Here is a 23,882-nt window from a genome sequence, read left to right as displayed (position 1 = left end):
GTTTAGTATATGTTTATCGGGCTTTGCAAGGGGTCTCATAGTGTACACTTGGTGTGTGTATAGGGGTCTCGGTGTACACTTGGTGTGTGTAGGGGGTCTCACAGTGTACACTTGGTGTGTGTAGGGGGTCTCACAATGTACACTTGGTGTGTGTAGGGGGTCTCACAGTGTACACTTGGTGTGTGTAGGGGGTCTCAGTGTACACTTGGTGTGTGTAGGGGGTCTCAGTGTACACTTGGTGTGTGTATAGGGGTCTCGGTGTACACTTGGTGTGTGTAGGGGGTCTCACAGTGTACACTTGGTGTGTGTAGGGGGTCTCATAGTGTACACTTGGTGTGTGTATCAGGAGGTATGTCTGAAAAGGTATCTGATGCCAAACGTAAATTTAACACAATGAACAGGTCCAGGAAAAGTCCTGCTGCCGTGTCTAAGGTTTAACATCCATCGAAATCCATCTGTGTGCAGCATGAAAGGGACTAATGCTGACTCTGACTCCATCGTTCTTTCCACTGCACCTGATTATCAGAACGGCTAGCCCTGCCCGGAAATGGTGCAGGAACAAGATTTCACTTCTAATGTTCAGTATAGTTCATTTTTCAAGCCACGCTGATATCACTTTGCTACTGTGCTGAGAAAAGCAGCAATCGGTCGCAGCAGATGCATCGTGTCCAGTTCCTGACCCATCGATCAGACCAAGAACCCAGTCTCGTGTGTGTGTAACACGTTGCGGGTCGAAGAGCCCGAATATTTCCACCGCAATTGGCTTATTGATTTATTTTTTAAATATTTGGCTAATAGTTTTATTTTAAGGATTATAATTTTAAAATCAGGTGATATCAATGTTCTAAATTCTCATTTGCTGTTTGTGGGATCTTGCTTATGTGCTAATTGGCTGCTGTGTTTGCCTAAAAAAAAAAGTGACTGCACTGCAAAAGTACTTCATTGGCAGGGAAGCGCTTTGGGACGTCCCGAGGATGTGAAAGGCGCTATATGAATGCAAGCTCACTCCCTCCTTCCTCATTGCAGCAATAAACAGTCCTTAGTGTGGTATTTACTTTGTTGAATCAGTGACCCATTGTCCTTCCCTGTCGCCTGACTGTCAGATCACAATGATAAGCTGTGCGATATGTGTCTCCTTCTTCCACTTTCCACCTCCCCTAACTCAACTCCCATGTTGTACACCAGGTGTACACTGTCTCACCTGTTTCCTGAACCTGGAGTTATGGGCATGGATGAAGGTGTGCAGAGTAACAGAAATTGATCATGGGGAGTGGACGCCTGGGGTTAGTTCTGGCTCTAGATACCAGCAGATGAGGTTCAAATGTTCTTTTAAGCTTATTAAGTCAGGATATTAAATTATGACTATTTTATGACAACAGTAAAGACTCCTGTTTACTGTGAAGGATTATGCTCTGCTTTCTGTCGAGCAGCGATTGGATTAAATTGTACTCTCTAAAGTGGAATCTCAATGAAAATAGATTGTTTTTAAATTGCAGAACGATCAGTCGACAGGAGAGATAAAGGTGATCGGTGGAGACGACCTCTCTACATTAACTGGAAAGGTTTGGCCAACGTCAATAACAGCTTATTGAGGGAGGGGGGTGAGGTGGAGGCAGTGAGGAAGGGGTTCCATACAGGAATCAAGGGAGGTGACTGATGGGCCACCAATATTGGGGCGAGGATGAGAATCTTAGTGTTGATTCTGTGGGACACGGGGAGCTTGGTGAGGTCAGAGGTCATGGGGTGGGGGGGAGAGTTCGGAAGTCATTGGGGCCTGAGGGCAGGGGGAGGTTAGGGGTCATTGGGGCCTGAGGGCAGGGTGGGGGGGTTGGAAGAGAGGTTGGGGGTCATTGAGGGTCTGTTGGGGGTCATTGAGGGCCTGAGGGGGGAGGAAGCAGTCAGGGTCTGAGGGGGAGGCTCATAAAGCAGCACAATATAAACCTTCCTTATTCCCCTAAAGTACTTCACAGTGCTGAGATTTCTATTATTTTTGTACAAGTTGTCATTTTTTAAAGTGACTTGAGATTTTAAAATAAATCTCCACAATTCCCAACAAACATACTGTCTCCTTCACTAAAAACACCAAAACCTGCAGATTCTGCTTTCCACAGTCGGTGTCCCATCACTGGTTTTATATGAAGTGCAGTCAGAGATACTTAGCCCTGGTTTGACAGACCCAGTACATTAAGAACAAAATGATAGCTAAGGAAAAGTTGGGACCTATCAGGGATGATAAGGGTAACTTGTGTGTAGAAGCAGAGGATGTGGGTAGGGTTTTAAATGAATATTTTGTCTCCGTATTCACAATGGAAAGGGATGATCCGGACGTAGTAGTTAAAGGGGAGAGGTGTGAAATATTGGATACGGTAAACATAACAAGAGAAGGAAGTACTAGAGGGACTGGAATCCTTGAAAGTTGATAAGTCACCAGGGCCGGATGGATTGTTTCTTAGGCTATTGAAGGAAGCCAGGGAGGAAATAGTGGATGCTCTGAGGATCATTCTCCGATCCTCACTGGATACAGGGGAGGTACCAGAGGACTGGAAGACGGCAAACGTAGTACCATTGTTTAAAAAGGGTACGAGGGAAAGGCCGAACAATTATAGGCCGGTCAGCTTTACCTCGGTGGTGGGCAAACTATTAAAATCAATACTGAGAGATAGGATAAACTGTCACTTGGAAAGGCATGGTATAATCAGGGATAGTCAGCATGGATTTGTTCAGGGAAGGTCATGCCTTACAAATCTGATTGAATTCTTTGAGGAAGTGACAAGGAGGATTGATGAGGGTAGTGCAGTGGATGTTGTGTACTTGGATTTTAGTAAGGCATTTGACAAGGTCCCACATGGCAGACTGGTCAGAAAGGTAAAAGCCCATGGGATACAGGGAAATGTGGCGAATTGGATCCAAAATTGGCTCAGTAACAGGAAACAAAGGGTAAAAGTCGATGGATATCTTTGCGAATGGAAATCCGTTTCCAGTGGTGTGGCACAGGGCTCAGTGTTGGGTCCCTTGCTGTTTGTGGTATATATTAATGATTTGGACTTGAATGTAGGGGGCATGATTGGCAAATTTGCAGACGACACAAAAATTGGCCATGTAGTTGATAGTGAAGAGGATAGCTGTAGACTCCAAGAAGATATCAATGGGTTGGTGGAGTGGACAGAAAAGTGGCAAATGGAGTTCAACCCGGAGAAGTGTGAGGTAATGCACTTTGGGAGGGCAAACAGTAAAAGGGAATACGCAGTAAATGGGAATATATTGAGAGGGGTAGAAGAAGTGAGAGATCTTGGAGTGCATGTGCACAGGTCCCTGAAGGTGGCAGTACAGGTAGATAAGGTTGTGAAGAAGGCATACGGAATGCTCTCCGTTATTAGCCGAGGTATAGAATACAAAAGCAGGGATGTAATGATGGAACTGTATAAAACGCTGATAAGGCCACAGCTGGAGTATTGTGCACAGTTCTGGTCACCACATTACAGGAAGGACGTAATTGCTCTGGAGAGTGTGCAGAGAAGATTTACAAGAATGTTGCCGGGGCTTGAAAATTGCAGCTACGAGGAGAGATTGGATAGGCTGGGGTTGTTTTCCTTGGAGCAGAGGAGGCTGAGGGGAGACTTGATTGAGGTGTACAAAATTATGAGTGGCCCAGATAGAGTAGACAGGAAGTACCTGTTTCCCCTAGCGGAGTTCAAGAACTAGAGGACACAGATTTAAGCTGATTGGCGGAAGGATTAGAGGGGACATGAGGAAAAACTTTTTTACCCAGAGGGTGGTGGGTGTATGGAATTTGCTGCCTGAATTGGTGGTAGAGGCAGGGACCCTCAACTCTTTTAAAAAGTACCTGGACCTGCACCTAAAGTGCTGTAAGCTGCAGGGCTACGGACCGGGTGCTGGAAGGTAGGATTAGAATGGGCACCTGGTTGTTCTTCGAGCCGGCGCGGACACGATGGGCCGAATGGCCCCCTCCTGTGCTGTATCTTTTCTATGGTTCTACCTCTAATGAGCCTGTGAACATTGAGCAAGGCACCTGAGATCAGGAACACTGAGACCTTATGTCCAATGGGGCAGCTATAGTGAGGCTGAGGCACCAATCTCCATAATTATCCTTCGACTCCCACATTGGGGTCACACGTTTCTTGCTGCTCGGTTATTGAAACTGGGCCCAAGTGTCTGTCCCTGGCCAGTCCTCTCCTGGCCAGTCCTCTCCTGTCCCTGGCCAGTCCTCTCCTGTCCCTGGCCAGTCCTCTCCTGTCCCTGGCCAGTCCTCTCCTGTCCCTGGCCAGTCCTCTCCTGTCCCTGGCCAGTCCTCTCCTGTCCCTGGCCAGTCCTCTCCTGTCCCTGGCCAGTCCTCTCCTGTCCCTGGCCACACTGTCCTCTCCTCTCCTGTCCCTGTGCCGGCCCAGACCTTTCCTATCCTAGACTATCCTCGTGTCCTCTCTTCTGTCCCGGAGACTGTGTTGCAATTTTGACTGTTGGTTTCACAGTTTAGCTTTTTATTCATGGAACCGTTCTTTTAATCTACATTTTCGTTCTTCCATTAATCTGTGCCTGTGGAGGGCAGATTCCCTTCACTCCCTTTCCTACAGCAGTCTTACAGCCACATTTTCAGTGATTACAAAGAAAACTCTGGGGATGGGAATTCCTTTGGGAGTTCTATTAGCATTCCAGAATTTGGACGAGGAAGTTGAATTCAGGGGTGGATGAGAAAGCCAGATGCAGTAAAATGTCCGGTGTAATGCCAGTCACTGATAGAAAATTGTTTCAATTCTGTGCCTAATCCACACCCAGTGAAGACAGGCTGATATAGAGTGACCCAATAAGCCCCATGCCATTCACTGACCTCTGACCTCTGCAAGGCTGTCCACCTATCTTTTGATAGCTTACGGCGACTTTTCTTCAACAGAAACTTCTCTGGGTGGGGAAGGGGCTGGGAGCGGCGGGGGCACCAGGAGTGGGGTGGGGGGGACCAGGAGTGGGGAGGGGCAGTGGGAAGAAATGGGGGTGAGGGAGCGGGGGAGGGGGCAGGAAAGGGGGTGGGGGGAGGATTAGGAGTTTGGGGGGGAGGTGGTGTAGGAGGTGGCTCTGACCTGTGGGTGCGGTCAGCCATGACTGAGAGTGCAGGAGCTTTCCTGTGCCTGACACTTGAATCTTTCAATGAGGTTGATCATGTTGGAAAGATGTCCCATCGCCCAGAGAGGAAGCCAATTGCTCTTGGGGTTAGGGTGAACACACCAGTGGGGCACGGACTACCTAAGAACATAAGAAATAGGAGCAGGAGTAGGCCATACAGCCCCCCTGCTCCGCCATTCAATAAGATCATGGCTGATCTTCTACTTGATCTCCACTTTGCTGCCCTATGCTCATATCCCTTGATTCCCTTAGAATCCAAATATCCATCGATTTCAGCCTTGAATATACTCAATGACTGACCATCCACAGCCCTCTGGGGTAGAGAATTCCAAAGATTCACAACCCTCTGAATGAAGAAATTTTTCCTCATCTCGGTCCTAAATGGCCGACCCCTTATCCTGAGACTATGACCCCTAGTTCTGGACTCTCCAGCCAGGGGAAACAGCCTCTCAGCATCTACCCTGTCAAGCCCTCTAAGAATTTTATACATTTCAATGAAATCACCTCTCATTCTTCTAAACTCCAGAGAGTATTGGCCCATTCTACTCAATCTCTCCTCATAGGACAATCCTCTCATCCCGGGAATCAATCCAGTGAACCTTTGTTGCACCCCCTCTAAGGCAAGTATATCCTTCCTTAGGTAAGGAGATCAAAACTGTACACAGTACTCCAGGTGAGGTCTCACCAGAGCCCGATATAATTGCAGCAAGACTTCCTTACTCTTATACACCAACCCCCTTGCAATAAAGACTAACTCACCATTTGCCTTTTTAATTGCTTGCCGTACCTGCATGTTAACTTTCTATGATTCATGTACGAGGACACCCAAATCCTTCGGAACACTAATGTTTCTTAGTCTTACACCTTTTTAATAAATATTCTGCTTTTCTATTCTTATGAAGTGGCTAATTTCACATTTCCCCACATTATACTCCATCTGCCATCTTTTTAAAATAAAATTGCTGGACTATAACTTGGTGTTGTAAAATTGTTTACAATTGTCAACCCCAGTCCATCACCGGCATCTCCACATCTTTTTACCCAGTCACTTAACCTGTCTATATCCCTTTGCAGACTCTTTGTGTCCTCCTCACAGCTTACTTTCCCACCTAGCTTTGTATCGTCAGCAAACTTGGATACATTACACTCGGTCCCTTCATCTAAGTCATTAATATAGATTGTAAATAGCTGAGGCCCCAGCATTGATCCTTGCGGCACCCCACTAGTTACAGCTTGCCAACCTGAGAATGACCCGTTTATTCCTACTCTTTGTTTTCTGTCTGTTAGTCAATCCTCAATCCATGCTAATATAATACCCCAATCCCATGAGCCTTAATCTTGTGTAACTGCCCCTTGTGTGGCGCCTTATCGAATGCCTTTTGAAAATCCAAATATACTACATCCACTGGTTCCCCCTTATCTACCCTGCTAGTTACACCCTCAAAAAATTCTAATAGATCTGTCAAACATGATTTCCCCTTCATAAAACTGTGTTGATCATTCCAAAACATATTTTGATTTTCTAAGTGCCCTGTTACTACGTCCTTAATAATGGATTCCAGCATTTTCCCTACTACCGATGTCAGGCTAACTGGCCTGCAGTTCCCTGTTTTCTCTCTCCCTCCTTTCTTAAATAGCAGTGTTACATTTGCTACTTTCCCATCCATGGGGACCGTTCTAGAATCTAGGGAATTCTGAAAGATCAAAACCAATGCATCCACTATCTCTGCAGCCACCTCTTTTAGAACCCTAGGATGTGGGCCATCAGGTCCAGGGGATTTGTCGGCTTTTAGTCATAGAATGGTTACAGCACAGAAGGAGGCCATTTGGCCCACCGAGCCCGTGCCAGCTCTATGCAAGAGCAATCCAGCTAGTCCCACTCCCCCGCCCTATCCCCGTAGCCCTGCAAATATTTCTCCTTCAAGTGCTTGACGTGCCATTTGCTTTCCTAATTGCCGCTGTACCCGCATACCAACATTTTGTATTTCTTGTACAAGGACACACAAGTCTCTCTGAACACCAACATTTAATAGTTTCTCACCATTTAAAAAAAATCTGTTTTTCTATTCTTCCTACCAAAGTGAATAACCTCACATTTCCCTACATTATATGCCATCTGCCACCTTCTTGCCCATTCACATGTCTATATCCCTTTGCAGACTCTTTGTGTCCTCCTCACAGTTTACTTTCCCACCTGGCTTTGTATCGTCAGCAAACTTGGATTCATTACACTTTGCCCCTTCATCTAAGTCATTAATATAGATTGTAAATAGCTGAGGCCCAAGCACTGATCCTTGCGGCACCCCACTAGTTACATACTGCCAACCTGAGAATGACCCGTTTATGCCTACTCTCTGTTTACTGTCCTTTAACCAATCCTCTGCCCATGCTAATATAGTACCCCCAATCCCATGAGCCCTTACCATTATGGCCAGTACCTCCGCAATTTCCAACCTCACTTCGCTCGGCGTGCATCCCATCATGACCGGGTGACTTATCTACTTTAAGTGCAGCCAGCCTTTCTAGTACCTCCTCTTTATCAATTTTTAGCCCATCCAGTATCTCAACTACCACTTTTACTGTGACTTTGTCAGCATCTTCTTCCTTGATAAAGACAGATGCAAAGTACTCATTTAGTACCTCAGCCATGCCCTTTGCCTCCATGAGTAGGTCTCCATTTTGGTCCCTAATCAGCCCCACCCCTCCTCTTACTACCAGTTTATTGTGAACATGCCTATAGAAGACTTTTGGATTCCCTTCTATGTTAGTTGCCAGTCTATTCTCTTCGCCCCTCTTGTTACCTTTTTCTCTTCCCCTCTGAACTTTCCATATTCAGCCTGGTTCTCACTTGTGTTATCAACCTGACATCTGTCATACGCCCTCTTTTTCTGCTTCATCTCACTCTCTATCGCTTTTGTCATCCAGGGAGCTCTGGCTTCAGTTGTCCTATCTTTCCTCCTCATGGGAATGTCCCTAGACTGTACCCGAACCATCTCCTCCTTAAAGGCCGCCCATTGTTCAATTACAGTTTTGCCTGCCAATCTTTGATTCCAGTTTACCTGAGTCAGATCCTGTTCTCAACCCACTGAAATTGGCCCTCCTCCAATTAAGTATTTTTACTTCAGATTGCTCCTTCTCCTTTTCCATAGCTATTCTAAACCTTGTGATACTATGATCGCTGTTCCCTAATTGTTCCCCCACTGACTCTTGCTCCACTTGACCCACCTCATTTCCCAGAACCAGATCCTGCAATGCCTTCTTCCTTGTTGGGCTGGAAACATACTGATCAAGATCTCCTGAACACACTGCAGAAATTCTTCCCCCTCTCTGCCCTTTACAGTATTACTATCCCAGTCTATATTAGGATAATTACCGCCCCATCAGTCTACTCTCGATCATCAGCAAAGTGATGGAAGGTGTCGTCGACAGTGCTATCAAGCGGCACTTACTCACCAATAACCTGCTCACCGATGCTCAGTTTGGGTTCCGCCAGGACCACTCGGCTCCAGACCTCGTTACAGCCTTGGTCCAAACATGGACAAAAGAGCTGAATTCCAGAGGTGAGGTGAGAGTGACTGCCCTTGACATCAAGGCAGCATTTGACCGAGTGTGGCACCAAGGATCCCGAGTAAAATTGAAGTCAATGAGAATCAGGGGGAAAACTCTCCAGTGGCTGGAGTCATACCTAGCACAAAGGAAGATGGTAATGGTTGTTGGAGGCCAATCATCTCAGCCCCAGGACATTGCTGCAGGAGTTCCTCAGGGCAGTGTCCTAGGCCCAATCATCTTCAGCTGCTTCATCAATGACCTTCCCTCCATCATAAGGTCAGAAATGGGGATGTTCACTGATGATTGCACAGTGTTCAGTTCCATTCGTAACCCCTCAAATAATGAAGCAGTCCGAGCCCACATGCAGCAAGACCTGGACAACATCCAGGCTTGGGCTCATGAGTGGCAAGTAACATTAGCGCCAGACAAGTGCCAGGCAATGACAATCTCCAACAAAAGAGAGTCTTAACCAACCTCCCCTTGACATTCAACGGCAATACCATCGCCGAATCCCCCACCATCAACATCCTGGGGGTCACCATTGACCAGAAACTTAACTGGACCAGCCATATAAATACTGTGGCTACAAGAGCAGGTCAGAGGCTGGGTATTCTGCGGCAAGTGACTCACCTCCTGACTCCCCAAAGCCTTTCCACCATCTATAAGGAACAAGTCAGGAGTGTGATGGAATACTCTCCACTTGCTTGGAGCTCCAACAACACTCAAGAAGCTCGACACCATCCAGGACAAAGCAGCCCGCTTGATTGGCACCCCATCCACCACCCTAAACATTCACCACCGGCGCACAGTGGCTGCAGTGTGTACCATCCACAGGATGCACTGCAGCAACTCGCCAAGGCTCCTTCGACAGCACCTCCCAAACCCGCAACCTTTACCACCTAGAAGGACAAGAGCAGCAGGTACATGGGAACAACACCACCTGCACGTTCCCCTCCAAGTCACACACCATCCCGACTTGGAAATATATCGCCGTTCCTTCATTGTTGCTGGGTCAAAATCCTGGAACTCCCTTCCTAACAGCACTGTGGGAGAACCTTCACCACACGGACTGCAGTGGTTCAAGAAGGCGGCTCACCACTACCTTCTCAAGGGCAATTAGGGATGGGCAATAAATGCCGGCCTCGCCAGCGACGCCCACATCCCATGAACGAATTTTTAAAAATTGAAGTCCCCCATTATCTCTACCCTATGGTTCTTGCACCTCTCTGTAATTTCCATGCAAATTTGCTCCTCTATATCCTTCCCACTAGTTGGTGACCTATAGAATACACCCAGTAGTGTAATGGCACCTCTATTTCTTAACTCTATCCAAATAGTCCCTTTAATTTCTCCAGTACTTTTTCTTTATTAATCTTAATTGTTTTAACTTCCTCACTCTCATTAGCCCATTGGTTCCCCACTATTACATAAGGTTAAATCTCACAGGATCCAAGGTGAGGTAGCCAATTGGATACAAAATTGGATTGACGACAGAAGACAGAGGGTGGTTGTAGAGGGTTGTTTTTCAAACTGGAGACCTGTGACCAGCGGTGTGCCTCAGGGATCGGTGCTGGGTCTGCTGTTATTTGTTATTTATATTAATGATTTGGATGAGAATTTAGGAGGCATGGTTAGTAAGTTTGCAGATGACACCAAGATTGGTGGCATTGTGGAGAGTGAAGAAGGTTATCTAGGATTGCAACGGGATCTTGATACATTGGGCCGATGAATGGCAGATGGAGTTTAATTTAGATAAATGTGAGGTGATGCATTTTGGTAGATCAAATCTGGCCAGGACCTACTCCGTTAATGGTAGGGCATTGGGGAGAGTTATAGCACAAAGAGATCTAGGAGTACAGGTTTATAGCTCCTTGAAAGTGGAGTCACAGGTGGATAGGGTGGTGAAGAAGGCATTCAGCATGCTTGGTTTCATTGGTCAGAACATTGAATACAGGAGTTGGGATGTCTTGTTGAAGTTGTACAAGACATTAGTGAGGCCACACTTGGAATACTGTGTACAGTTCTGGTCACCCTATTATGGAAAGGATATTATTAAACTAGAAAGAGTGCAGAAAAGATTTACTCGGATGCTAGCAGGACTTGATGGTTTGACTTATAGGGAGAGGTTGGATAGACTGAGACTTTTTTCCCTGGAGAGTAGGAGGTTTCGGGGTGATCTTATAGAAGTCTATAAAATAATGAGGGGCATAGATAAGGTAGATAGTCAAAATCTTTTCCCAAAGGTAGGGGAGTCTATAACGAGGGGGCATAGATTTAAGGTGAGAGGGGAGAGATACAAAAGGGTCCAGAGGGGCAATTTTTTTCACTCAAAGGGTGGTGAGTGTCTGGAACGAGCTGCCATAGGCAGCAGTAGAGGCGGGTACAATTTTGTCTTTTAAAAAGCATTTGGACAGTTACATGGATAAGATGGGTATAGAGGGATATGGGCCAAGTGCAGGCAATTGGGACTAGCTTAGTGGTATAAACTGGGCGACATGGACATGTTGGGCCGAAGGGCCTGTTTCCATGTTGTAAACTTCTATGATTCTATTTCTGGTATGTTTTTTATGTCTTCCACTGTGAAGACAGATATAAAATATTTGTTTAATGTCTCTGCCATTTCCTTATTCGCCATTATAATTTTTCCTGTCTCTGCCTCTAAGGGACCCATATTTACTTTCGCTAATCTTTTCCTTTTTACATACTTGTAGAAGCTCTTACAAACTGTTTTCATATTTCTTGCTAGTTTACTCTCATAGGAACCAGGAGTAGGTCATTTAGCCCCTCGAGCCTGTTCCGTCATTCAGTAAGATCATGGTTGATCTGTCACCTAACTCCATATACCCGCCTTAGCCCCATATCCCTTAATACTTGTGGTTAACAAAAATCTATCAATCTCAGATTTAAAATTAACAATTGAGCTGGCATCAACTGCCGTTTGCGGAAGAGGGTTCCAAACTTCTACCACCCTTTGCGTGTAGAAGTGTTTCCTAACTTCACTCCTGAAAGTCCTGGCTCTTAATTTTTAGGCTATGTCCCCTAGTCCTAGACTCCCCAACCAGCAGAAATAGTTTCTCTCTATCTACCCTATCAGTTCCCCTTAATATCTTCAAAACTTCGATCAAATCACATATTCAATTTTCTCTTTCTATCAATTTCTTGGTCATCCTTTGCTGATTTCTAAAACCCTCCCAATCTTCAGGTTACTATTTTTGGCAACATTGTAAGCCTTTTCTTTTAATCTAATACTATCCTTAACGTCTCTAGTTAGCCACGGTTGGATCATTTTTCCCATGGTGTTTTTATTCCTCAAGGGAATGTAGATTTGTTGAGAATTGGAGGATAGCAAATGTTGTGCCTTTGTTTAAGAAGGGCGGCAGGGAGAGGCCTGGGAACTCCAGACCGGTGAGCCTGACATCTGTAGTGAGTAAGTTGTTAGAGGGTATTCTGAGGGACAGGATCTACAGGCATTTGGAGAGGCAGGGACTGATTAGGAACAGTCAGCATGGTTTTGTGAGAGGAAAATCATGTCTCACGAATTTGATTGAGTTTTTTGAAGGGGTAACCAAGAAGATAGATGAGGGCTGTGCAGTAGACGTGGTCTACATGGACTTCAGCAAAGCCTTTGACAAGGTACCGCATGGTAGTTTGTTACATAAGGTTAAATCTCATGGGATCCAAGGTGAGGTAGCCAATTGGATACAAAATTGGCTTGACGACAGAAGACAGAGGGTGGTTGTAGAGGGTTGTTTTTCAAACTGGAGGCCTGTGACCAGCGGTGTGCCTCAGGGATCGGTGCTGGGTCCGCTGTTATTTGTTATTTATATTAATGATTTGGATGAGAATTTAGGAGGCATGGTTAGTAAGTTTGCAGATGACACCAAGATTGGTGGCATTGTGGACAGTGAAGAAGGTTATCTAGGATTGCAACGGGATCTTGATAAATTGGGCCAGTGGGCCGATGAATGGCAGATGGAGTTTAATTTAGATAAATGTGAGGTGATGCATTTTGGTAGATCGAATCGGGCCAGGACCTACTCCGTTAATGGTAGGGCGTTGGGGAGAGTTATAGAACAAAGAGATCTAGGAGTACAGGTTCATAGCTCCTTGAAAGTGGAATCACAGGTGGATAGGGTGGTGAAGAAGGCATTCAGCATGCTTGGTTTCATTGGTCAGAACATTGAATACAGGAGTTGGGATGTCTTGTTGAAGTTGTACAAGACATTAGTAAGGCCACACTTGGAATACTGTGTACAGTTCTGGTCACCCTATTATAGAAAGGATATTATTAAACTAGAAAGAGTGCAGAAAAGATTTACTAGGATGCTACCGGGACTTGATGGTTTGACTCATAGGGAGAGGTTAGATAGAATCATAAAATCATAGAAGTTTACAACATGGAAACAGGCCCTTTGGCCCAACATGTCCATGTCGCCCAGTTTATACCACTAAGCTAGTCCCAATTGCCTGCACTTGGCCCATATCCCTCTATACCCATCTTACCCATGTTACTGTCCAATTGCTTTTTAAAAGATAAAATTGTACCCACCACTACTACTGCCTCTGGCAGCTCGTTCCAGACACTCACCACCCTTTGAGTGAAAAAATTGCCCCTCTGGACCCTTTTGTATCTCTCCCCTCTCACCTGAAATCTATGCCCCCTCGTTATAGACTCCCCCACCTTTGGGGAAAGATTTTGACGATCTACCTTATCTTTGCCCCGCATTATTTTATAGACTTCTATAAGATCACCCCGAAACCTCCTACTCTCCAGGGAAAAAAGTCTCAGTCTATCCAACCTCTCCCTATAGGTCAAATCATCAAGTCCCGCTAGCATCCTAGTAAATCTTTTCTGCACTCTTTCTAGTTTAATAATATCCTTTCTATAATAGGGTGACCAGAACTGTACACAGTATTCCAAGTGTGGCCTTACTAATGTCTTGTACAACTTCAACAAGACATCCCAACTCCTGTATTCAATGTTCTGACCAATGAAACCAAGCATGCTGAATGCCTTCTTCACCACCCTATCCACCTGTGACTCCACTTTCAAGGAGCTATGAACCTGTACTCCTAGATCTCTAGACTGGGACTTTTTTCCCTGGCGAGTAGGAGGTTAAGGGGTGATCTTATAGAAGTCTATAAAATAATGAGGGGCATAGATAAGGTAGATAGTCAAAATCTTTTCCCAAAGGTAGGGGAGTCTATAACGAGGGGACATAGATTTAAGGTGAGAGGGGAGAGATACAAAAGGGTCCAGAGGGGCAAATTTTTCACTCAAAGGGTGGTGAGTGTCTGGAACGAGCTGCCAGAGGCAGTAGTAGAGGCGGGTACAATTTTGTCTTTTAAAAAGCATTTGGACAGTTGCATGGGTAAGATGTGTATAGGGGGATATGGGCCAAGTGCAGGCAATTGGGACTAGCTTAGTGGTATAAACTGGGCGACATGGACATGTTGGGCCGAAGGGCCTGTTTCCATGTTGTAACTTCTATGATTCCATGAATTATGAATTAGTTAGTTCAATGTTTGCCATTGCTTATCTACCATCATATTTTTTGATCTAATTTCCCAATCTACCTTAGCCAACTTGCCCCTCATACCTATATAATTGGCTTTGTTTAAATTTAAGACCCTAGTTTCGGACTTAACTACATTACTCTCAAACTCAATATGAAATTCTTTCATATTATGATCACTCTACCCCAGAGGATCCTTGATGAGAAGATTACTAATGAACCCTGTCTCATTACACAATATCAGATCTAAAATATCCTGTTCCCTAATTGGTTCCTCAGTCAAGGGCCAGGTCACTTTTAACCATCAAATGAGTTCCATTCAGTTTATCACTGACCTTGGATCAATGGATAGATTAAAGTATCTTTTATTAGAAAGAAACTTATTTAAAAACTCTTTTACACTGAATGTGACATATATTTGTTGGATTTGTGAGGATGTTGATCGGATGTCAGGAAAATTAGAAGTTAAGAGGAGAGTATTTGCACACTTCAGTAGGCAAGGAAATGTTAGCCGAGCTTGTGGGTGTGTTGTAGATCAGGCCACTCAGTGAAGGATTGCGAGTCTGTCATATTGTGAAGCAATAATATGTTCAACCTTTAAACTTTTTTCTTTCTCTTTTCCCCACCTCCCTGGGAGACAGAATGTCTTAATAGTTGAGGTAAGTTCGATTTATTTGTTTGAATCTCTCCTAATTATATTAATGAATGTTTTGAAATTGCGTAACTCAATACTTGCAGTACTTCCAATGTGTCCAAATCCAACTGGTTTGGGGTTTCTGCCCATTTTTAGTCCCTTCCCTAGGGAGCTGATTTCTGCTTTAACACAATTCACTTTTTGAATTCTGTCCAATCTCTGGATTCCATGTCGATGACGCAAAACAGTCCAACTCTGGAATCAGTGGAACTCTCTCGTGGTGTTTGGCAGATTTTTCCTCTTGGGAAAACTCTACTCTCAGAATTGATGAAAGTAACCTTACACAGACATCTGTGACTAGGTTGTAGTCTCCTGAAATTAGAATCTATTACCCTGCATTATAGACAGGACATGAAAACCATTCTACAGCTTAGATTCACCAGGATATGCCAGGGATTCTGAGGAGAGGCCATCAAATTGAAGTCACAGAGAGTGAGGAGAGAGGTTAGGAGAAATAAGCAAATGAGGAGTGTTTATACAACAGCTTGCATTTATATAGCACCTTTAATGTAGAAAAATGTCCCACGGTGCTTCACAGGATCATAATCAGACAAACATGGGTGCCGAGACAAAGAAAGAGAGATTAGGACAGGTGACTGTCAAAGAGGTAGGTTTTAAGGAGCGTCTTACAAGAGGAGAGAGAGGCGGAGAGGTTTAGGGAGGGAATTCCAGAAGCATAGGCTGAAGGCACGGCTGCCAATGTTGGAACAATAATGGGGGATGCACAAGAGGCCAGAATTGGAGGAGTACAGAGATCTCGGAGGATTGTGGGGCTGGAGGAGGTTACAGAGATAGGGAGGGGTGAGGCTGTGGAGGGGACGGCGAGCGCGAGTGTTGGGGAGTGGGTGGTGAGCCTGGAGTGGAGGTGGGGAGGGTGGACGTGGGGGGGCGAAGGTAGGGGGGGCAAGCGTGGGGTGGAGGTGGAGGGCGAGCGTGAGTGTGGGGAGGGCAGGGGGTGAGTTTGCTTCCTGTGAACGTTGCACTGAGTTAAACTCCTTTTATTCTCAGGATATTATTGACACGGGTAAAACGATGCAGACTCTTCTGAGCATTTTGATGGAGTACAAACCCAACATGGTGAAAGTGGTGAGGTGCGTTTCGTTTCTAAAACCCATCTAGTGACAGCTGCTCATGATGTATTAAGAATAGATCGCGTCCCCACTTTAAGTCTTTGTACTGCTGTCAGCTCCAGAAATATCCAGAGTCCCTTGACGTACATATTTTATGTTAATTTCAGTTTATGTACCACGATCCCCGACACTGTGCCATTGCATCCTGTGAGAAAGGAAGGCCTGCATTTCTATAGCGCCTTTCACGACCTCAGGATGTCCCAAAACACTTTACAACCAATGAAGTACTTTTGAAGTGTAGTCGCTGTTGTAAGAATCCAGTCAAATGTCAGTAACTTCCATTAGTGAAGGCGTTACCCCACTAAAAATATCATCAACACCCCCTCCCCCCTGGGGAGGGAGGGGGCGGGGGGTAGACAGCAACCGAACACCAAATCTCTCTTTCCCCCCCCCCCCACCCCCAAGCGATGAAAGCTCATGCATACTCTCAATGAGGTCACCACACGGTGCTGGGGAGTAGGAACCCTGACCAATTACGTCCTTTGCACAGCCGCCTTCCCCGTCCTGAACCCACCCAGGTAACCGTGGGGCTGATTGTGTTGTTTCAGGTCAATGAGCAGGGACCAGCAATCAGACCCCAGACTCTGCTTCAGCTATTTGTATTAAATAGAAGTTTTCTAACACAGGTTTACACACAAAATCTGTCTTTCCCGGTATTGGTAATTGACCAGTTGTGTGTTTCCAACAGTTTCTGTTTGGTTTATTATTTGCTTTTCTTCTATTTGTACTCGGGGGCAGGAAGAAGAGGGGAGAGTGATTTAACAATTGTGTTAAATGAGGAATTTTATGTGCGTTTAACTGGTTTAAAGTTACACATGCGTTGAAAACATTAAATTCTGGGGTTAGCTATTAGCCTCATTTTTAAATTCTCTGCTTGACTCTCCAATTCCACTGGGCAGTACAAGTGGGTCTGTAATTATCAATTCATCGTTTCACTAACACTCTCTTCCTGTTTAATAGTCTGCTGGTTAAACGAACTCCGCGAAGTGTCGGGTATCGGCCAGACTGTGAGTATTGCATTTAAAATCAGGGCAGCCCATCAATTGCGTTTGAATATCTGGTTTTCTGTACGCCTGTAATTGGCTCCGAATACTGCCTTTTACATCAAAACTACATCACAAACAGGCCATTCGGCCCCACTGGTCTATGCTGGTGTTTTTTTTAATTATTCGTTCATGGGAGGTGGGCGTCGCTGGCAAGGCCGGCATTTACTGCCCATCCCTAATTGCCTTTGAGAAGGTGGTGGTGAGCCGCCTTCTTGAACCGCTGCAGTCCATGTGGTGAAGGTTCTCCCACAGTGCTGTTAGGAAGGGAGTTCCAGGATTTTGACCCAGCGACAATGAAGGAACGGCGATATATTTCCAAGTCGGGATGGCGTGTGACTTGGAGGGGAACGTGCAGGTGGTGTTGTTCCCATGTGCCTGCTGCTCTTGTCCTTCTAGGTGGTAGAGGTCGTGGGTTTGGGAGGTGCTGTCGAAGAAGCCTTGGCGAGTTGCTGCAGTGCATCCTGTGGATGGTACACACTGCAGCCACTGTGCACTGGTGGTGAAGAGAGTGAATGTTTAGGGTGGTGGATGGGGTGCCAATCAAGCGGGCTGCTTTGTCCTGGATGATGTCGAGCTTCTTGAGTGTTGTTGGAGCTGCACTCATCCAGGCAAGTGGAGAGTATTCCATCACACTCCTGACTTGTGCCTTGTAGATGGTGGAAAGGCTTTGGGGAGTCAGGAGGTGAGTCACTCGCCACAGAATACCCAGCCTCTGACCTGCTCTTGTAGCCACAGTATTTATATGGCTGGTCCAGTTAAGTTTCTGGTCAATGGTGACCCCCAGGATGTTGATGGTGGGGGATTCGGCGATGGTAATGCCGTTGAATGTCAAGGGGAGGTGGTTAGACACTCTCTTGTCAGAGATGGTCATTGCCTGGCACTTGTCTGGTGCGAATGTTACTTGCCACTTATGAGCCCAAGCCTGGATGTTGTCCAGGTCTTGCTGCATGCGGGCTCGGACTGCTTCATTATCTGAGGGGTTGCGAATGAAACTGAATACTATGCTCCACATGAGCCTCCTCCCTCCCTACTTCATCTCACCCTATCAGCATATCCTTCTAATCCTTTCTCCCTCATGTGTTTATCTAGTTTCCCCTTAAATGCATCTACGCTATTTGCCTCAACTACTCCTTGTGGGAGCGAGTTCCACATTCTCACCACTCTCTGGGTAAAGAAGTTTCTCCTGAATTCCCCATTGGATTTATTAGCGACTATCTTATACCTCTAATTTTGGACTCCCCCACAAGTGGAAACATCTGAGGAGGACTGCGACAAAATACAGGAAGACATTAATAAACCAGAATGGGCGTGTAATTTGGGGTGGGGGATGGGGAGGTGCAGTTAATACAAAGGAAGAAAGCGTCAAAATGCAAGGGGACATTAATAAACTTGCAGAATGGGCGTGTAATTGGCAAATGAATTTCAACATAGTGTGAGGTGGTGCATTTTGATAGGAAGAATAAGAGGGCCGCACACTGCTGGGATAGAAGAGCAAAGGGATCTAGGGGTACAGATACACGAATCACTAAAACTAGCGATGCAGGTTATTAAGGCCATAAAAAAAAACTAAGCACTGGGGTTCACTTCCAGAAGGATAGAATTGAAAAGCAGAGAAGTTATGTTAATAGAAACATAGAAAATAGGAGGAGTTGGCCATTCGGCCCTTCGAGCCTGATCTGCAATTCAATATGATCATGGCTGATCCTCTATCTCAATACCATATTCCCGCTCTCTCCCCACACCCCTTGATGCCTTTTGGGTCTAGAAATCTATCTAGCTCCTTCTTAAATATATTCAGTGACTTGGCCTCCACAGCCTTCTGTGGTAGAGAATTCCACAGGTTCCCCACCCTCTGAGTGAAGAAATTTCTTCTTATCTCAGTCCTAAATGTCCTACCCCGTATCCTGAGACTGTGACCCCTCGTTCTGGACCCCCCAGACAGGGGAAACATCCTCCCTGCATCCAGTCTGTCTAGCCCTGTCAGAATTTTATATGTTTCAATGAGATCACCTCTCATTCTTCTAAACTCCAGTGAATATAGGCCTAGTCAACCCAATCTCTCCTCATATGACAGTCCTGCCATCCCAGAAATAAATCTGGTGAACCTTCGTTGCACTCCATCTAGGGCAAGTATAACCTTTCTTCGGTAAGGAGACCAAAACTGCACATAATACTCCAGGTATAATCTTGTATAGAACCTTGGTTAGATCACAATTGAAGTATTGTGCACCATTCTGGTCTCCATATTATAGAAAGGATATAGAGGCAATGGATAGGGTGCAAAAAAGATTCACAAAGATGATACCAGAACTGAGAGGATTTACTTATTGGAAAGGCTGAACAGGCTGGGGCTCTTTTCTCTGGAAAAGAGAAGGCTGAGGGGTGACCTGATAGAGGTCTTTAAGATAATGATAGGGTTTGATAGGGGAGAGAGCGGGAATATGGTATTGAGATAGAGGATCAGCCATGATCATATTGAATGGCAGATCAGGCTTGAAGGGCCGAATGGCCTACTCCTCCTATGTTCTATGTTTCTATTAACATAACTTCTCTGCTTTTCAATTCTATCCTTCTGGAAGTGAACCCCAGTGCTTAGTTTTTTTTTATGGCCTTAATAACCTGCATCGCTAGTTTTAGTGATTCGTGTATCTGTACCCCTAGATCCCTTTGCTCTTCTATCCCAGCAGTGTGCGGCCCTCTTATTCTTCCTATCAAAATGCACCACCTCACACTATGTTGAAATTCATTTGCCAATTACACGCCCATTCTGCAAGTTTATTAATGTCCCCTTGCATTTTGACGCTTTCTTCCTTTGTATTAACTGCACCTCCCCATCCCCCACCCCAAATTACACGCCCATTCTGGTTTATTAATGTCTTCCTGTATTTTGTCGCAGTCCTCCTCGGTATTAACTATACCCCCCAATTTGGTGTCGTCCACAAATTTTGAAATTGTAGTTCCAATTCCCGAATCCAAATCGTTTATGTAAATGGTGAACAGTGGTCCCAGCACCGATCCTTGTGGAACACCACTTCCCACCTTTTGCCAGTCTGAGTAACTACCTTTAACCCCTACTCACTGTTTTCTGTTTTGTAGCCAGCTTGCTATCCATTCTGCTACTTGTCCCCTATTCCACATACTGTGACTTTAGTCATGAGTCTACTATGCGGTACCTTATCAAAGGCCTTTTGAAAATCCAAATATATTACCCTGCATTACCCTTGTCTACCCTTTCTGTTACTTCCTCAAAGAATTCAATAAGTTTGGTCAAGCATGACTTTCCCTTCTGAAATCCGTGCTGACTATTCTTTATTATATTTTCGTTCTCTAGATGTTTTTCTATTACATCTTTGAGTAAAGATTCCATTATCTTTCCTACCACCGACGTTAAGCTGACTGGTCTATAGTTCCCTGGACTTGTTCTATCTCCCTTTTTAAATATAGGAATCACATTAACTGTCCGCCAGTCCTCTGGCACTATTCCCTTTTCTAATGAATTTTTATATATATGTAATATATCTCTTCCCTAACATCTTTTAATATTCCCGGATGCAATCCATCCAGACCAGGGGTCTTATCCTGCCTTAGTTTGATTAGTTTATCAATTATCTCTGACCATCATTTTCCAAACCTCCCTGGCTACAGGTGTGGTGCCGGAGGATTGGAAGACTGCTAACCATTGTTTAAAAAGGGAGAAAAGGATAGATCGAGTAATTCCAGGCCAGTCAGTCTAATCTCGGTGGTGGGCAAATTACTGGAATCAATTCTGAGGGACAGTATTAATCGTCATTTAGAAAGGCATGGAGTAATCAAGGACAGTCAGCGCGGATTTTTTAAGGGAATGTTGTGTCTGACTAACTTGATTGAATTTTTTGAGGCAGTAACAAGGAGGGTCGATGAGGGTAACGTATTTGATGTAGTGTACATGGATTTTAGCAAGGCTTTTGATAAGGTCCCTCATGGCAAAAAGTAAGCGCCCATGGGATCTAAGGGAGAGTGGCAAGTTGGATCCAAAATTGGCTCAGTGGCAGGAAGCAAAGGGTAATGGTCGACGGGTGTTTTTGTGACTGGAAGGCTGTTTCCAGTGGGGTTCCGCAGGGCTCAGTACTGGGTCCTTTACTTTTTGTGGTATATATTAATGATTTGGACTTGAATGTAGGGGGCATGATTAAGAAGTTTGCAGATGGTACAAAAATTGGCCGTGTGGTTGATAGTGAGGAGGAAAGTTGTAGACTGCAGGAAGATATCAATGGACTGGTCAGTTGGGCAGAAAAGTGGCAAATGGAATTCAGTCCAGAGAAGTGTGAGGTAATGCATTTGGGGAGGGCAAACCAGGCAAGGGAATACACAATAAATGGGAGGATACTGAGAGGTGTAGAGGAAGTGAGGGACCTTGGAGTGCATGTCCACAGATCCCTGAAGGTAGCAGGACGGGTAGATAAGGTGGTTAAAAAGGCATATGGGATACTTTCCTTATTAGCCAAGGCTTAGAATATAAGAGCAGGGAGGTTATGCTAGAACTGTATAAAACACTGGTTCGGCCACAGCTTGAGTACTGCGTACAGTTCTGGTCACCACATTACAGGAAAGATGTGATTGCACTAGAGAGGGTGCAGAGGAGATTTACGAAGATGTTGCCAGGACTGGAGAATTTTAGTTATGAGAAAAGATTGGATAGGCTGGGGTTGTTTTCTTTGGATCAAAGGAGGCTGAGGGGAAATTTAATTGAGGTGTATAAAATTATGAGGGGCCTAGATAGAGTGGATAGGGAGGAGCTATTTCCCTTAGCAGAGGGGTCAGTGACCAGGGGGCATAGATTTAAAGTAATTGGTAGCAGGATTAGAGGGGAGCTGAGGAGAAATTTTTTCACCCAGAGGGTGGTGGGGGTCTGGAACTCACTGCCTGAGAGGGTGGGAGAGGCAGAAATCCTCAACTCATTTAAGAAGTACTTGGATGTGCACCTGAAGTGCCGTAACCCACAGGGCTACGGACCAAGTGCTGGAAAACGGGATTAACCTGGATGGCTCTTTTCGATCGGCAAGGGCACGATGGGCCGAATGGCCTCCTTCTGTGCCGTAACTTTCTATGATCTCCCCTTTATATCTTAAACGTTTCAAAACTTTTTCGACCTCTTCCAATGTCTTGCCCACCTTGTTTGTCTCCATATTTACCAGGGAGACTAAGTAACTATTCAATATTTCTGCCGTTTTGCTGTTCCTACCTGTGAATTTATCTTGTGCATCACTTAGTGGCCCTATCCCTATCCTGATTTTTCTTTGGTTATTTGTGTCTGTAGAATAATTCACTATCTCTTTTTATATTCCTTAATAGTTTAATTTTGTAGTTCCTCTAGTCTTCCTAATTGTTTTTTGACTTCTTTCCTAATCTCTTCATATTCCCTTTTGTCCCCCTCCCCATTGTTGTCTACGTACTCAGAGTATGCTTTCTTCTGTTTCAGTTTTACCCTTATCTCTTTATTTATCCATGGTATTTCATTGTTGGCTAGTTTGTTCTTACTTTTTGGAGGAATATATTTCTCCTAAACTCTATTGATCACTGCTGTTCTATCTCTTTGTCTGTCCAAATTTTTTTCCAGTTTACCTTCCCTGGTTCTATTCTCATCCCCTCAAAATTAGCTTTTTTCCAATCTATTACTTTGGTCTTTGTCTTACTTCTGTCTTTCTCAAGTCATTATTTTAAACCTCATTATGTTGTGATCGCTATTGCCTAGATGTTCCCCTACGCTTACTTCTCTTATCTGTTCTGGTTCATTTCCCATTACTAGATCCAGCAGTGATTCCTCTCTTGTTGGGCTTCTCACATACTGGGTAAGAAAGGAGCCCTGTACACATGGTAAAAACTCCATTCCCCATTCTCATTCCCCTCCACCTCTTGCCAGTTTATTTGGGGGAGTTGAAATCTCCCATGATTATTCGATGATTTTTTTTTACTCATTTCATAGATTTGTCTACATATTTCATCCTCCATCATCCTTCCACTATTAGGTGGTCTGTAGAATATACCTGTTAACGTGATCGATTCCTTCTGATCCTTTGTCTCAATCCATATGGATTCTGTTTCTAAATATTTTGTCCCTTTTTTCTCTTGCCGTTATGTTGTCTCTAATTAATACAGCGACCCCACCCCTTCCTTCTCTATTCTTTCTAAATACGTTATATCCTGCAATATTTAACTGCCAATCCTGTTCCTCACGTAACCGTATTTCAGTTATTCCTACCACATCTGGCTCCTCACGATGATTTATTGCCTCCAGTGCCCCCATTTTGTTTCGGATGCTGTGCACATTGCTGTACAGGCAATTTAATTTGGTTTTTGTAATTATTCCCCTCCCTTTGTTTTTAACAGTCATTTTCCACTGATGTTCTATAACTGCATTTGTTACCCATATTCCTTACTTTGGTCTGACCTTTACTCTCATTTCCTAATTCTTTTTTCTTCAGACGTGTTCTCTTCCCCAGATCCCTCCCCCCGTCTTACTAGTTAAAGTCCTATCCACAGCCCTATTTATCCTTTCCGCTAGGACCCTGGTCCCAGCCCGGTTCAGTTGGAGCGCCCCCCACCCCCACCCCCCCCCCCCGCAACTTTGGACTGCCTCCTTCTCCACGGTGCCATGGTTAGCATTATATAAGAACATAAGAAATAGGAGCAGGAGTAGGCCATACGGCCCCTTGAGCCTGCTCTGATTTAGACACGTTGAGTGAGTGGGCAAATACATGGCAGATGCAGTATAATGTGGATAAATGTGAAGTTATCCACTTCAGAAGGAAAAACAGAAAGGCAGAGTATTATTTAA

General features: G+C 44.9%; 1 protein-coding gene across 2 annotated transcripts in view; it reads left to right on the top strand.

The window, feature by feature from the left end:
• The window catches only part of hprt1 (hypoxanthine phosphoribosyltransferase 1), a 67,774-nt gene that overhangs the window by 31,353 nt on the left and 12,539 nt on the right, over positions 1-23,882 (top strand). For both annotated transcript variants that reach the window (XM_067997349.1, XM_067997348.1), the window contains exons 4-7: positions 1,497-1,562; positions 14,840-14,857; positions 15,901-15,983; positions 16,983-17,029. In XM_067997349.1, coding sequence (XP_067853450.1) covers positions 1,497-1,562; positions 14,840-14,857; positions 15,901-15,983; positions 16,983-17,029 — 214 coding nt within the window. The remainder of the gene's footprint in view (positions 1-1,496; positions 1,563-14,839; positions 14,858-15,900; positions 15,984-16,982; positions 17,030-23,882) is intronic.

This window comes from Heptranchias perlo, chromosome 15 (genome assembly GCF_035084215.1).
Source record: "Heptranchias perlo isolate sHepPer1 chromosome 15, sHepPer1.hap1, whole genome shotgun sequence".
NCBI lineage: Eukaryota > Metazoa > Chordata > Chondrichthyes > Hexanchiformes > Hexanchidae > Heptranchias > Heptranchias perlo.
The sequence above is the reverse complement of the archived record's forward strand: the minus strand, read 5'-3'. Positions and strand labels throughout refer to the sequence as shown.